Below are 15,390 nucleotides of genomic sequence, written 5' to 3'. Positions count from 1 at the left end.
CCTGCTTTCAGTTACACAAAACACATCAACTAACTATGTCAATGACCCAGGTAAGACCACCGTGCAATTAAATCAGCTACAAAATGCATAATTAAACTTGGTTGACAGAAATAGGTAGTTCATTTATCAAAAAGCTCCCAGTTTGGATTCAGGAGACAGACGCCCTCCATCATTTTCACATTAGGATTAATCTTTTTGTTAAAGTTTAGATAGGGCTTGATCTTCTCCACACACCTTTTTTCACTCCTGATGCATTTATGTGCCACTGCTGCATGCTGTAACTTTTGTCTACCCTCTCTATGTTCTCCCGTTCTTTTTCCCCTCTATTCTTCCCGTTCAGCCTACACCCAGTCACGGCAGGTGGCTGTTGCTGATTGTTGGCTCTTTACTTTGCAGAATCAAGTGCCTTGAGACGACCGTTGTTGTGAATTGGCAATAAATAAATAAAACTGAATGGAACTGATTGAATTGAAAGCTTATAACCAGCAAATTCAGAGTCTCCAGACTTTCTTTTATTTAGTCTTGTGGGGCAGTTTTTTTTCTGTAAGTCAGAAAGAAAGGATAAGAGCAAGGAGGCGTGATGCAAACTCAGAAACACCTGCAGGCCTTAGTTACCGCTGTGGTATGATAGATAGGTCATTAAAAGTGAGGTTTGTTGTTGTCACAGGGTGTCTTAATTATTAATTTATTGTCACGACTGCTGTTCTGCGTGTTGGGTTATTATAAATGTAGACATTTTGTTTTAATGTAGTCTTAAAGTTTGAGAATGAAGGCATGCTTGCAAATGATGTGGAAATAAAAAGAGAAAGGTTCACACACGTACATGCATCATTGTGACTCTCATCATTGAGTGCATTTAAAGCCGATGCTTTAAATGCACTCAGAGTGAGTCTCCTGACTCCCATTATGGGTCCTGCTTTGTGTTTTTCTGTGTCTGCTCTCTGTTTATATGTCACACCAGGAAATTTTCAGCCCCTCAGAGGAAAACTGCTCTGAGTCCACGTTTCTCCCAAAGCGTTGATAAACGGGATTAAACAGGGCCCCTCTGGAAAATGACTCTTCTGCTGCTGACCGCAGTTTGCATATCAAAGTTGATGTTTCGATTCAAAACACTGATAAGATCCTCTGAAATAAAACATTTATTCAGGACTCTGCTGAACATCAGCAACACAAACCTGGGGTGTCAACCATAAGCCCGCAGGCCAGAGCTGACACAGCAAAGACTTCAATCTGGCCCAATGGACAACTTTGAAAGGAGGAGCTTTTGAACTTTTAACTGTATTTTCACGTTTTACAGCTTTTCCTATTCATAAAGACCGCTTCCATTGCCATTCATATCACTGGGCAATCAACTGCCAGATCTTTCTCTGCAATTTTAAACATTTGTCATTTAAACGTTTGTCATTGAAAATCTGAATGTTGAAACTGCATATGTAAGACATCTCGGAGATTAAATGTGAAAGAGGCATTTCACTGGTCCAGCCCACTTAAGATCAAAGTGGGCCACGTGTCCCTGATCTAAACTGTGTTTGAGTATTATATGAAGTATTTATGTGCATATGCCCACTGATTCCTGTGTTCATTTGGTTTTTCTCAGTTCAAACGCCCACCAAATCACCAAATATCAAGAAAGGTTTGTACATCACTCTGCTGTTGCAGATTCTCTACCGCCTTCCTTCCACTTCTCTGTGAGCACACTTCTCGCTCTCTCGCCTCCTAGCTTTCACGAGAACCCTCCCTGGTGATGAACAAAACATCAAAGCGTCATTGGGTTGTTCATCATCTTCACCTCTTCCTGCGCATGTTGTAAAAGCACTGCTGCTCCTGCAGCCCTGATAAACAGCCACTTCGTTTCTTTATCTTTCAGGGTCACCTGAATGATGCTACTGCCACACTCTCTTTAGGCGCATTGCAAACTGTATCTCCACCTGTATCAGACTCTCCTGTCTCCTGCTGTCATTCTATTCCAAAATCCGGGTGCAGTAAGTAAAGCTGTGGGTGTTTTGTGCTTCTTCTCCAATAGAGAGCAAAGGTTTTGTTATCGCAATCATCATCATCGCCATCTTCCTTCTGGCTATCTTGGGAAGCGTGCTCTATTTCCTGTACAAGAAGGGCAGGATCTGCGGCCGATCTGGCAAGCAAGACTTGTAAGTGCAATGACAGCAGTTCCATGCATAAACACACAATGTGTCCACATAAGGAGACATTAAAAGGTGATTTTATGGCTGGACTGTATCACAGTATTGTAGTTCTAGACCATTAGAAAGAACTGAACATGATGCATCGATGTAGAAAATTCAGTTATGCTATGTTGTGATTAGACTCCGATGGCCCATCACAGCCGAATGAAATCCCAGCAGTGATAGGAATTAGGGCAGAACCCCCCAGAGTCTAGACCAGGGGTGGGCAACTCCTGGCCTTGAGGACCAGTGTCCTGCAGGTTTTAGATGTGTCCTTGATCCAATACAGCTGATTTAAATGGTTAAATTACCTCCTCAACATGTATTGAAGTTCTACAGAGGCCTGGTAATGAACTAATAATTTGATTCAGGTGTGTTGACCCAGGGTGATATCTAAAACCTGCAGGACACCGACCCTCGAGGCCTGGAGTTGCCCACCCCTGGTCTAGGCTTAGGTTGAGTGACTTGTGTGAGGCAGCGATGGGGAAGAGGTTGATTGCACAAGGGAGATGAGCAGGGCAATTTAAGGTATGCAGAGTGGAGGCTGATTGGCAGAAAGATGATTGGACTAGAACAATGATGTCTGCATTGAGTTTTACAGCATGGGAAAAAGGAAGTGATGAAAAGAAAAGACTAGCAGCCAAACTCCTGGGAAAGCAGACAGATGATAGATGACCCTTTGATATAAAAGTGTCTAAAAGGAGAAGCCAGTCAGGAAGTGCCTTAAGCTGCATTCTCTCTAATAGCCTGCAGGGGGCGACAACTAGGGTGTCTATATCCATCTTTTAGATACAGTTTGTGTTCACAGTTGATTCAAAAGTGCACTTAATAACATAAAACATTAAATGTTAAAGTTGTGAGGTGTGTTGTTCCTAAAGCCAGAGTGTGTAAAGGTTGCTCTCTGGTAAAAAGTGATATTTAATTTAGGGCTGTAGGTAACAATTATTTTAGTAACTGAGTAATCTATCAATTATTCAATTGATTGATCCAGTAGTCAGATAAGAAATACTTTTCTGAGCAATAATTAATATGAGCAATAAAAAAACACAGGTTTTTCTAAACGAACTGCTCATTGGTTTCCATTTTAGAAATTGCAATGTTTTAATGCAAACGTGTCAGAAAAATATGAAAGAAAACAAGCCTTTGATGACCTGCTATATTAAATTTAATTACTAAAGAAAACATTTTCTTAAATGCAAAAAATATAAATAATCTCAAGTACAGTTGAAGTCAATAAAATAAGATATGTATGAAATCCAAACTAAGGCATAAAAAATTTACCTTTACTGGCCCGTGTACATTTCTGTTGGCTTGTGAAAAAAAGCTTTTGTTTTATATTTTTAAATATTAACGCAATATTTTATATTATTTCACTTTCAGTCTGAAAAATGTTATGAAAGACTTTAAAAAAAATCAATGGGTCTATTACACCCTATTCCCCCCCGTGTAGACTCACCCCTGTTTGCTGCAGGTATCGCCTCCATGTAAAAAGGGCGGCTGCCGTTCGTTTAAACATGGTATCAGACATGGTTCGTTTAAACATAGATCATCTGCACATTTTAATACAACTCGGTTGTGGGCAAAATACCTGCAACTGACAAATAAAGGCTATCTCATCATCTCATCATCATCAACTTGATGAAGTTTACTGCAGATTTTTCTCTGTGTAAAACAAAGCAGTGGATGGAGCAGCTATAAAGTTCGCTTTTCTTTTGCTATAATTGAATCCCTCGAATTACTCGATCGATCGTTGCAGGCATAATTTTAATTTTGTGATATTAGTGATACACCTGCCAGAAGTACTTTAGTAATAAACCTGTGTCTTCGTAACACTACCAAAGCCATGCTGTAAAATTACAGTAATACAAACATTCATGTTTACACACATGAAGCAGAAAATGCTTAAAAAACACGGTGGCTGTCAGTCCCAGACCCTTCATTAAATGGATGAAGTTTAAAGTTTTTTTTAATGTGCAGTTGTGATTTCCAGAAATATTCAGCAGCACTGGGAGTACATGGTAAAATCAATACACTTACTGATGAATGTGTACATATATATACTCATTTTATTATTTTTTGTGTGGCTTTAAAGGACACACGAAGTGACGCCCCCTGTTATGTGAGCAGGTACAATGCATAAAGCTTCAGATAGGTTCAGTTATAACTATGGCTTGTTCTTGACCCTGCAGCAGTAAGAGGAAGTCCAGCAAAGATAACATTGTGGTGGAGATGAAAAGCGACAACACAGAGGAGGCGATTCTCCTTGGGGTCAACGGAGAAAAGCAACAACCAAATGACCAAGTACATATCTGATCCTGAACTGAACTCGCTAAATCGAATAGTCTTTCTACTGAATATCAAACTTACCAGTACCCCACCCAAACTTTCTCTTTTGTGATTGTTTGCTCTCTGCAGTAAAGACCGATGAGCGTCTGCACGCGTGAAAGTGAGGAGGTGACACACCGACGGCTGCTCCCGTTCTCCCCTCTCAGCCTCAGGCCCCGCTGCTGCCTTCAAGCACCCACAGCTTTTTATTCCAATCGTGACTATCAGGACAAATGAAGTTATTCCAAGCTATGGCTTTTTCTCTTTCTGCCCTTTACGTGCCAGCTCCTCTGTTGGAATGCATCTCGAGCTTTAATGAAGAAGGTTGGAAAGTTTCATTTCAGAACTAAGAAATCTCCCTTCAACCCCAAGGAATGCCGCAGGTTCTCCTCACAGTGTACTGCTGATAGTCCACAGAACAATAATTAGAGCACAAAGCTGACAAGGGACTATTTTTATACCCCAAAAAGCATCACCTCAAGCCCCTTCAGTCACCGAAGAGCAGCCTGAAACAGCTGAGCTAATGTACATATTATTATCTATGTATATATTTCTTTATTTAAAGTAACACAATGTGGGGGAAAAGAGAAAAAAGCAAGACAAGATAGTGTGGTGGGGTTTTGTGTTTTTTAAGGAAGATAGCAAGGAGAGTTTAAGTAGATATTTTGTTTTTATTATTTTGTCTTTACACTGAATTGTTTTTGTAGCTCTAGCGATGCCTCACCTCTACAGCCAGTTCACAGCTTCACCAAATATTGGCTCTGAAAGAAAAATTTGAATCGCGTACCTTTCACATTATTTTGATATCTATTCCTCTAACACTCAACTTTCACACAACCTGCGGAGTATAAAGTATATTAACTAGTCATTTTGTGAGGCAGGTGAACAAATCTGACTATGTTATGCAGTCCAGTTATAAACGACCGATGCCTTAGAATCTACATTCGAAGCCATTTTTTTATTGTTATATTTAATGTTCAGCGCACTGATTTCTTTGGTGATTCATGCAGGCTTTGTTGTTGTGGAAGGAGCCACCATCTTTCATCGTTCTATACGTTCATGACATGCTTCACTTCTGTAATCATTTCTTTTGAAATTTTAAACTTGGAGAGTATTGGTGTTTGGTGAATACACATGGGTTCACGGCATGATGTTTCCTTCTTTATAAGAAAAAGACATTTCTGTGTGACGAATGAAGAAATTCATGTATCGAGCAAAACTTGAAACACTGTTGAAAACTGTTGTGTCCCAGAGAGGCATGAGAATGCCCCTCAGCCTTGATGCCTTAAAACATCAACCACTCCTCATTTAAATGTAACCAGAGCCTTTCTTTTTCATTTCGGTAACTAGACTAGACTTCACTACTGAGAAGAGGGGACTGACTGTGACTCCGCATATGCAAATCGTGTTTGAAGACAGTTAAGCCTCTGTTTTGTTTCTGCTGTTGATGCGTGTGACCACTGTTCAATGTATAATGCCTTTTTAAAGACTGAAAGATAAAATGTGTTATAATATCACTGAAGACATTATAACATATTTAACAAATCTGATTGTTTGTAGTTTTTTTTGTGAAATTCTACCAAATAAAAATGGACTGTTAAATGAACATAACTGGAAATGTGTCTGCTGACATAAAAATATGACCTTTTTTATTTAGCCATACTACAAATCACTGCTGTGCCTCTACTCTGTAATGGTCAAAACCTTTAAAAACAAGTTAAAACTTGGTTACCTTCCAATTTACACACAGTGTAAAATCATTAGGATGGGTTTGAGCTGTCACTTGAGAAAATATCATGCTTAAAAACAAAAGAAATCGGTTATATAAAAGGTACCACTGGGAAGTGTCATCAAAAAAATTCAAAGAGAGCCACAGAGTACAGGACGAGCCTGACAGAGGTAGGAAGATAAAGACATCACTGGAGCCCTGCACAGCGATGCACTGCGAGTTTTCAGCCCAAGAAAAACTCAAATTACACTTTCAGGCCAGACTGAAGTTTGTCAAGAACAATCTGGAGAATGATTGATACTGGAAGCACATAACGATCATTTCAGGTACACAGACATACTGTCAATCGACTAAATGTTTCCATTTTATAAATATAGGACAGTCTTGAGATACCAGCATTAAGATAAAATATAAGCCCAAAGGAGCATTGTGGCTAAATCATGTAGAATAACGGACATGTTTTATTATAATTGCAATTCTTTTCTTATATTAAAATTTCTTGTGGATTAAATGTGCAATAAACTTCTTTACACTGACGGAAAGAGCAAATTTAACTGGTCAAAATGAGTTCGACACCCTTGTTCTTGATGAACAAAGTGCAACTTGATGTAAATGAGGATAATTTTGAGCAGGGAGTCATTCAGTTCTCCTCTAATAATAAAAATGTGGAGGCAGAAACTAAACATAACAGGTCCACTTTAAATAATGAGCCTTGTGAATTTTAGGTAGAAATAGAAATTGTTCTTTACTGGTTTTACCAAAAATATATATATTTTTTTCCTTGGATGTTGTCTCACAGATAACTGGCAAATAGTCAAATATTATTGTTAATGAACATTAGTAATATGAGTTGTAGGTATTGCACAGTAGGTCTGCTAAACATGACAGTGTGGCATTTGTGCACACAACTAAAAACATATAGCTGCTGAACATGGCGTGAATTAAATTTCCAGCATTAAATGAGTAATGTGCGACTCTGTTTTTAAGTCAAGGGGTTCTATCAAAGAAATATACACCGATTAGTATCTGAATGAATTTAAAAGGGGAGTTCATGGACAGTGGATGCCTATAAAGTGCCTACTTCTAACATCCACACCAAAGCAGGCATGAATAAGCAGATTATCCTTAGCAGTCCCTTTACAAACAGTAGGCAAGTTTATTAGGTTACATTGAAGTTTTATTTGATGATTGGTCATGTGATCTACTGGTCGGGCAGCCAAATCACATTTTGGGTTTTAATGCAATTACCAAATGCATCACAATGGAAAATGCAAGAGTATCAACTATTAAAATGGCACCAAAGCACTGAATCGGTCTGCAGTTCTGATCACTCACTGCTCTTTTTCAGTTTCATCTGCTTTGCTGTTAACTTGTTTAGAGTCTTCTCAGCCACTCCTGCCCGAGCCAAAGGATGAAATTCAAATTTCTATTTAGTTTTACCTTAAAAAGTTATTGCCAAATGGCAGCCGAGTCAAGAAAATCACTGAAGCTTGTGCACTCTGACTGGAGCTACACACGGGAAATGACTTCCCCCCCAGTTTTAGTTATTTTTTTGTTTTGTTTTAACCCTTGTATGGTGTTCGGGTCTGTGAGACCCGTTTTCAGTTTTTTTCAAAAGAAAAATTAAACAGTTAATATTTTTTAACCTGAAATTCATTGGCTTTGGCTTATTTTCTGTGAAGAACATAAATCCGAACTAATTTTCAATGGCCTCATACTGTACCTCCCCCCACGCATTTACATTACATACAAGGTGTTCGGGTCCACTGGACCCAGGTCTAATAAAAGTGTTGAAAGTGTAGGTCCTGTGTTCCCACACTCTGTCCTTCTCCTTTCTGGTGCTGCTGATAGTGTTTTCTTCCCGTCCCGCTCCCGCACAAAGTTGCAACATTGTTGAAAATTCAACTATCAACACCGTCTGCTCTTACATTCCCGCACATTTTACCCTCTTTCTTGAGGGATCCAAATTTTATTTTCTCATACCCTGTCCCACCTGCAAATTAGGGGCATAATACTATAAATAAGACTTTGCCGATGTGGTTCTTTATCACAACTGATCAAGGTGACAAAAGATTATCTGCTGCGAGGGCCATCCAATTGATTTTGGAAGAGAGAGGGGCTTCTGATGATGATGTTGACAAAGAGGTTTCAGAATATTTCACATTTCTGAAAATTCAGAGTCTGACAGTGACTTTGAAGAAGAGGATGAGGTTGAGCACCATTTAGTAACAAAACAAAGACGAGTACCCCATCAGCAGCCAGCTCCAGGACCAGAACAAGCCCACCAGACAGCAGGTGAAGAAATATGGATGTCAATAACTGGTGAAATTGAATGGTCTTCTTGCCCAAGAAATGAGCCACCCTGCAGAGCTGTTACTGTGATAAGCCAGGGCCAACACGGCTGACAGGTACTCATGTGCAGGACATCAAGTCTTCATTTGAGCTTTTCATCCCAGATTCCATCCAGAAAATTATTCTGGATTGCAGTAATCTAGAAGGAAGGTGTGTTTTTGGAGAGAGGTGGAAGGAGATGGACCAAATTCATCTAAGAACCCCAAAGGCCTACTTTGGGGTTCTTATCCTTGCAGGAGTTTTCAGGTCCGAAGGGGAATCCACAGAAACCCTGTGGGATGCAGAAACCGGCAAGAACCTTTCCGTGCATCAATGTCTCTGGAAAATTTCCACAAAATTTCCAGGATTATCTGTTTTGATAACAGAGACGACAGACCAGCTCGACGGCAGAGAGACAAGCTAGCTGCCATCAGGACAGTGTGGGATAAGTGTGTGCACCACCTCCCCCTGTTTTACAACACTGGGCCTAATGTCACCATTGATGAGCAGCTGATCCCATTTAGTTGTGAAACATATTGCTTCACGTGTAAATGTGTTGTGTCTTTCCACTCACTCCACTTGATTATAACTGATTAATTTTTTTATAACATTTTATGAAAAAAAAAAACCCACAAAAAAAAAACAAAAACGAGAAGCACATTAATTCATAAATGTGATCTAACAAAGGTAAAGGGAAAAAATTAACCATGTTTGCTGTTCATATGGCTTGTAATTGGGATGAAATAAACATCTGTTGTGTAATTTAACATAAAATTGTTTGATAGTGTTAATTTGGAAAGCCAAAACTCTAGCGGGTCCACCAGACCCATGAACACTGGCTGAGTAACAAAAATATGAACACCACACAAGGGTTAAGGAATACAAAGCTAAATATGAATATATGTGTAAACAGAGGAAAGAGACACCTGAAGGCTTTTGCTTGTCATTTTATTAACAGCACTGTGCATACTTCCAAATTGATATGAGCTTTAAAAACCTTTAAAATTAAAAAAAAAAAAAAAAAGAAGCTTTTTACTGTTGAGAAGCAATGCAGCCGTGTGGAACAACAGCTCCCTCTTCTGGCAGATAACTGAAATACCCCTGGTTAGCATCAAGCTCAGAGTCTGAGGCCTGATGAGGCTGAAGAAGCATAGAGGACAGATTAACACAAGCAATACCGCATCATTTTGCCTTCGGAGACCAACAGGTACACATCTATACCAACAAACGCTCTTCCAAAAAACATCTAAAAAACAAAAACATATGGCACTGCTCACTGAATTATTCACATAAGTAAACAAATCCTTTGGAACAAAATACATGTACAGGAATGCAAAATGAAATATAACAGCCATTTTCTTCCTCTTTTCATATCTAACTCTATACAATTTGCTTTTCTTTAGAGTGACAGTATCAAAGCACAAACTGGTATAATGTGCAAAAACAAAAACAATGGTAAATAATACAAGACAATGACATGCCATTCTTAATATATAAACACACACTGGTACAGTATTGATGATATGAGGGGAGCTTCCTGTCCATTAAACATCATTCAAGAAGTTTCTCAAGGCAACTAGGAAGAGTAAAAAAGACCCCAAAATGAAATAAAAGAGGGCGAGACAGCACAAAGCTTCCAGTCAACATGCAGAGACACCCAGAATAAGACAGGGCTGACTTACACGATGCACACACTCCCAGGGTGGGTGAAACCCCCCCCCCCAAAAAAACATTCTTCATATGCTGGGAGAGGTTCAGTCAGTGTACCTAGAAGCTGCTTGGATGAATTCCTCATAATGCATTTGTAATTAGTACCTGGAAATGAAGCTGCTGTCTTTATAGACCTGCAAACACTGGAAATAATCTTAAAAAAAAACAAAACACTATTGTGCAACTTATGACAAACCAAAATGAGTAATTAAAAAAACTTGTGTGACTTCATTACGCGGAAACTTTTGGCTACATGTCACCTGGATGAACAGACAGCTGGACAGGTGAGCTGCTGTCTATGCCAATATGAGTCTCTTCTGGGGTTTGTTTGTTTTTTTTTTTGACAGACAGGGTGAACACCACTTGTTCAGACATACATTATTATTCCTGAGTTAGCTCTTACAGTCAGCCCAAACACTGATTTTCTGTAGACTTGGAGGGGTGCGCCAACAAACCCATGAGCCTACGATTAAAAAGCCTCGGCAGTCGCTCCCTTTCAGCAGGACGAACTCCTACAGAGGAAGGAAACCGATGTGAAAGAGAAGCTTGAATCTGTTGCAAAACGTCTGGTTTCCATTCCCAGAACATTTTGCTTGTGATATTTCTGTTCCTCTACAGATTCCACTTACAGAGTATATTTTATATTTATATATATGTTAAGAAAAACAGAAAAGAAAAACACTGAAGATTTGCAACCTGATAGAGCTGTGTGCTCACAAGTCGCTTGTACTTTCAAGTATGCTACATTACAGACTAGAGAAACACATGATACTGTCACTTTAAAGACGGTTAAACACAATATTCACAATTGTACATTGAAGTCTTAATTGTTTAGCACTAACAACAGTAGCAGCAGTGAAGCACTTCTGAATTAATTATAATAACAATATTTATGATCATATTACAATAATATATTATCAAAGTAAAATCAATGACTTTTTTTTGTTGTTGTTTTTGTAACACCGGACTGAGCTGGAGATAGAAATCTGAACCAGTCAGCCTAAGAAGTTAGTCAAAAATAATAATGATGATGATAAAAAAATAAAAAATAAAAAAAAAGCGTTCAGCCTGTCTGGTACTGCAGGGGCGTCAACATTAGTACGTCCTCTAATCTCACTGCCAGGCTCTACAGCTACACTGGGCCCTGACACACAAGTTCGAGCAGTAGTACGTTTACAGAGCACGAGTCTTGAGTACACCGAGTGTAATTCCACATTCATGATGTACAGGAACAGGGGTTCGTGTTAAGAGCAGGCCATGAGGTGTAGGTCTGACTGACACACACACACTGACACACACACACTGACACACACACACACACTGACACACACACACAAGACCTGAAACCATCTTCATGCTACTTTGAAAAAAAACAAAAAACAACAACATGACAAAACAAGCAGTTTCTAAAACAAAAAAAGTACCAAAGCAACAGTTAATCGAAGGCCATAACAGACTGAATTCCAAATGAAGAAGCTCTGCGGCATGTTTTTTTTTTTTTTTCTTTTTCTTTCCCCCCCCAAACTGCTGCTGACCAACAAACCTGGGTGAGGAAGACACCCCGACTCGTCCTCACCCAGTTACAGAAATCCCCCAACCGACTCTTTAACCTGGTCCCATCTGCGCTTTTTTCGCCTGTACCAACCGTGACCCTCAAAGCTGCGATCATTTTCACATACTATATATGCACGTACTGTATATATTACACACATTTAATATATATTTACTCATATATTAAATTTTCATATAGACATACATTTTAGTTTTCTTTGTGAGGTGTTGGTTACATTTTCAGCAAGAGGCTTCAAAATGAAAGGATAAGAATCCATCTCTCCGACATTCCTACAGAAGCCTTGCAATTATACGGCGTTCCATTATTTGTCGTTGCTCCGCACGGGATGAGTCCTGCGGAGATGTTGTTGAAAACTAAGAGGCCGGCTGCAGCAGTTCAAAGAAGGCCAGACACTGTGAAAGCGTGTGGAGTGCAGGGCGAGAGTCCCGAGACACTGCGAGCTTGCTGGAGTAACAGCCAGTTAAAAATCCACAGGGGCGTAGGGTGTCAGCCAGCACTGGAGCTAGTGCTGCAGGCAGTGGCTTTGGGTTTCGGGCTGGTCTATGCCAGCCTAAACCAAACCAGGCTGGGCCAAGCTAGGCAAAAGAGAGCAAACAGGAGAGAGGCGGGAGGATGTGCTATGTGAGAATGTGCGCGGTAGAGGGAATGGAGACAAATTCGCGCAGGATGTTCTTGGCCATCTCGATATTGTTCTGTGCAATCATCAGTGCTTTCTGGATGTCTTGCTGAGTGTATCCCTGACTCATTAGGTGCTCGATCTCGCTACTGATTTGTGGGTTGGCTTCTCCTCCTGTTGCCCCGCCGCCGAGCGGAGTGGGGGGGACTGGGCTGGCCCGGCGCTCGGAATTGATTCGTCTGGGAAGGGGCTTTGGAGGTCTCTCTGGTGCCTCCATTGGATCTGGGAAGGCTGAGGAAATGGGAAGAGTGAAATCAAAGGGTCTGGCTTTGGTGGAATGACAACCAACATAAACTAGTTTTAAACATAACAGCCAGTGTGGGTCAAAGACAGAAAATAAAACTACTGGAAATAATGTGAAAATAATGTGGAACAAAGGATCTTGATCACTGAGGTAAGCTATGAACTTTTTATCTTAACACACATTTGATGTCCTTTCCAGTGTAGTGGCTTTCAATAAACCAGTCATAAGCTCGAATCTCAGAGTTAATCAGACTGTGTGAGCACTCATCGATCCTTAGACATGAGGACTGAAGATGGGAACAATCAGACACTGCAATCATCCTCCAGCAGTAAATGTCAAGTCACAACAGAGGCCAGGACATAATGAACACAGTCTCATCAGCAACCACCTGAACACTTAAACTCAGAGGTGGTGCTTCTAACATGGAGTCTCTCCTAAGTCATCTAAAACACTGCTCCCTTTATCTACTCTCTGCTTTAACTTCTTTCTTCACACCGTGTTGTGTCTGCTGAGGCAAGTACAGCTGTGTTAGCTCCTCGCAGTCTTTGGAGGAAGACGTCTGTGTGGTCACTACGGGTTTCTGATGACACAGCAGGTCATCCCACATCAGGTTGTTTCCACCATTCTGAGGACATCGCTTTGGATTTAAAAAAAAAACAAACTATTTTAAGGTCACTAATGTAACGAAACAGCTCTCTGTAATTACTGGTCTTTACTTTTCTTTGAATCTGCACGCACCCACAAATGCAGATGATGTGCAGTAAAAGAAATCAATCCATGACAATCAAAGTCCAGAGCTGAGTCTAATATTAACTCCAGAGAGCTTCTGGAAAATCTGCATTATGTTTGGCCCCAGACCAGGAAGCAAAATGCTTTAGCTGACTTTTCAGGCTGTGATCTGGTCAAAGAACTTTTGGACGTCGAGTTATTGATTCATCAGCAGTTTTTGCTGATTTTGAGCCAGAAAGGACGTGAAGGCTGTAGTTATAAAATTGCTATATACAAGTGATTTTAAGAGACAGGCAGTTTCCCTGCAGCTGCTGTCCCAGACGTAAAAAAGCACTTAGTAGAAGTCCATTTTTAAGCAGGATAAGCTGAATAACAGATGAAATGCAAGTAGAAATACAACATTAAAATCAGCTGTGGCAAGCATGGGTATGTTTATTGATAAAGAACCGAAATCATAGTAAAGAGAAAAAAAACAAAACAAAAAAAACACTTTTTAAAATCAATAAACTGTTAAACTTACGCGCTGTCGCTCCAGCATCCGCATCTAGAGAAAGACGATTGAAAGCTGCTGCAGCGCATAATGAGGAGGATGAAGAAGATGAAGACAAAGACCCCCCCATTTCTGAAAGGGTCCGTCGGGCGGGAGGCAAAGGCAGTCGGGGTTTTGGGAAGTCGTAGCCGTTCTCCTCCTCTTCCCCGTCGTCAGCCTCATGGTCTCTGGGACCGTTACTCACTGGTTGAGGGGGCAAATCTGAATAGTCTGAAAGGAAATCAGAATATGACATCAAACAGAGAGATTAAAAGTTTAATACATGCTTGAGACCTTAACCAGATGAAATTAAACAGGTTAACATTGTCTAAAACAGTTTCAGATAACTCACAAGTGCAGTCAGAAGTATAAGTCACATTTATGTCAATACAGAGGTGTTTATTCCCAGGATGTGCAGTGGTTGTTTTAGCAAATAAATAAAACTTCAGAAAATCCAGATGAGGCTTGTCTGATTAAAACGTAAGATTTTTGCATATTCAAAGTATTACGTGAAAGAGAATTGCCCTGAACACTGCACATGGCCCCGCCCCACAAAGCCCAGCTGAGATTAGTGGGTCACAAATACCTGAATCTCTCGCTTGTTGTGACCTGGGCTGGGCGTTGAACATGGCTTCATACATTTGGAGTGAATGAGGTACATCGTCCAGAATCAGCCTGCAAGGCCAAAAGCAAAAATAAATCAATAGTGACAGTTTATTTTTCTTATGTGCTGCGAGAGAGTAATAGAAAGGCCTGAGTACCGTGTGTTCAGTGCAGAGGCCTGGGTCTGTGTCGGGACTGCTGACACGGGCTGTGGGGGTCTTGGGATTGGTGGGGTCTCCCCCATGAGTGGAATCGGGATGGGGGGCAGAACGGGCCGAGAAGAGGGGATCATGTACTCATCATCACTGTCATGTCCTTCATCTCCTCCTGCTGGCCTGGCTGTAGCTGGGGACGCTCTGCAGTCAGAACCAAGAATATTATTTATTAAGCACCATTTATATTATGTAAAATGATCCTTAAAAAAGGTACTGAGTATAAATCAACTTCAAACAAGGTAATTTGTACAGCTTTGTGGATTGCAAGTAAGCAAAGAGCATGTCAGTGATTCAGGAAAGACAAGATCCACTCCACTGAGATGCTTTCAGCAGCACTGAAACGTACCTGTTTGCCAGTGCATAAATGGCGTTGGCTGAGACAGAAGGTTTGACTCTGGGGTTGTCGTAATCTTGACCAACTCCCGTGGAAAAATTCTGAAAAGGAAACAAAAGATGGCATCTTAGAAACACTAAAGACAAATATTTTTGTAGTTAAAACTAAGAATCATAAATAAATTAAACACATTAAAGGCAGCTCTTAGGATT

General features: G+C 40.3%; 2 protein-coding genes across 11 annotated transcripts in view; one reads left to right on the top strand and one right to left on the bottom strand.

Moving 5' to 3' along the window:
- mcamb (melanoma cell adhesion molecule b) overlaps window positions 1-6,111 on the top strand; it is a 44,431-nt gene extending 38,320 nt beyond the window's left edge. For 4 of the 9 annotated variants that reach the window (XM_026191347.2, XM_026191344.2, XM_080288480.1 and 1 more), the window contains 5 exons: window positions 12-50; window positions 1,598-1,633; window positions 2,024-2,147; window positions 4,370-4,481; window positions 4,596-6,111. In XM_026191347.2, coding sequence (XP_026047132.2) covers window positions 12-50; window positions 1,598-1,633; window positions 2,024-2,147; window positions 4,370-4,481; window positions 4,596-4,598 — 314 coding nt within the window. In that variant the 3' untranslated portion in view covers window positions 4,599-6,111. The remainder of the gene's footprint in view (window positions 1-11; window positions 51-1,597; window positions 1,634-2,023; window positions 2,148-4,369; window positions 4,482-4,595) is intronic. The other 5 variants (XM_026191345.2, XM_026191350.2, XM_080288482.1 and 2 more) reach the window with 2 other exon arrangements.
- Window positions 6,112-9,496: 3,385 nt separating this feature from the next.
- The window catches only part of cbl (Cbl proto-oncogene), a 34,370-nt gene continuing 28,476 nt past the window's right edge, over window positions 9,497-15,390 (bottom strand). The window contains exons 12-17 of one of the 2 annotated variants that reach the window (XR_013901215.1): window positions 15,191-15,279; window positions 14,788-14,985; window positions 14,613-14,701; window positions 14,018-14,257; window positions 13,264-13,405; window positions 12,628-12,755 (exon numbers count right to left, since the gene is read on the bottom strand). Coding sequence is in view for 1 of the 2 variants with exons in the window: in XM_026191647.2 (XP_026047432.2) it covers window positions 12,466-12,755; window positions 14,018-14,257; window positions 14,613-14,701; window positions 14,788-14,985; window positions 15,191-15,279 (906 nt within the window). In the remaining variant the exon portion in view is untranslated. Of the gene's footprint in view, window positions 12,756-13,263; window positions 13,406-14,017; window positions 14,258-14,612; window positions 14,702-14,787; window positions 14,986-15,190; window positions 15,280-15,390 lie in introns of both variants that reach the window. The other variant, XM_026191647.2, reaches the window with a different exon arrangement.

The sequence above is a fragment of the Astatotilapia calliptera genome, chromosome 14, assembly GCF_964374335.1.
Source record: "Astatotilapia calliptera chromosome 14, fAstCal68.1, whole genome shotgun sequence".
Lineage (NCBI taxonomy): Eukaryota > Metazoa > Chordata > Actinopteri > Cichliformes > Cichlidae > Astatotilapia > Astatotilapia calliptera.
Note: the sequence above shows the minus strand (reverse complement) of the source record. Positions and strands in the feature narration are given on the sequence as shown.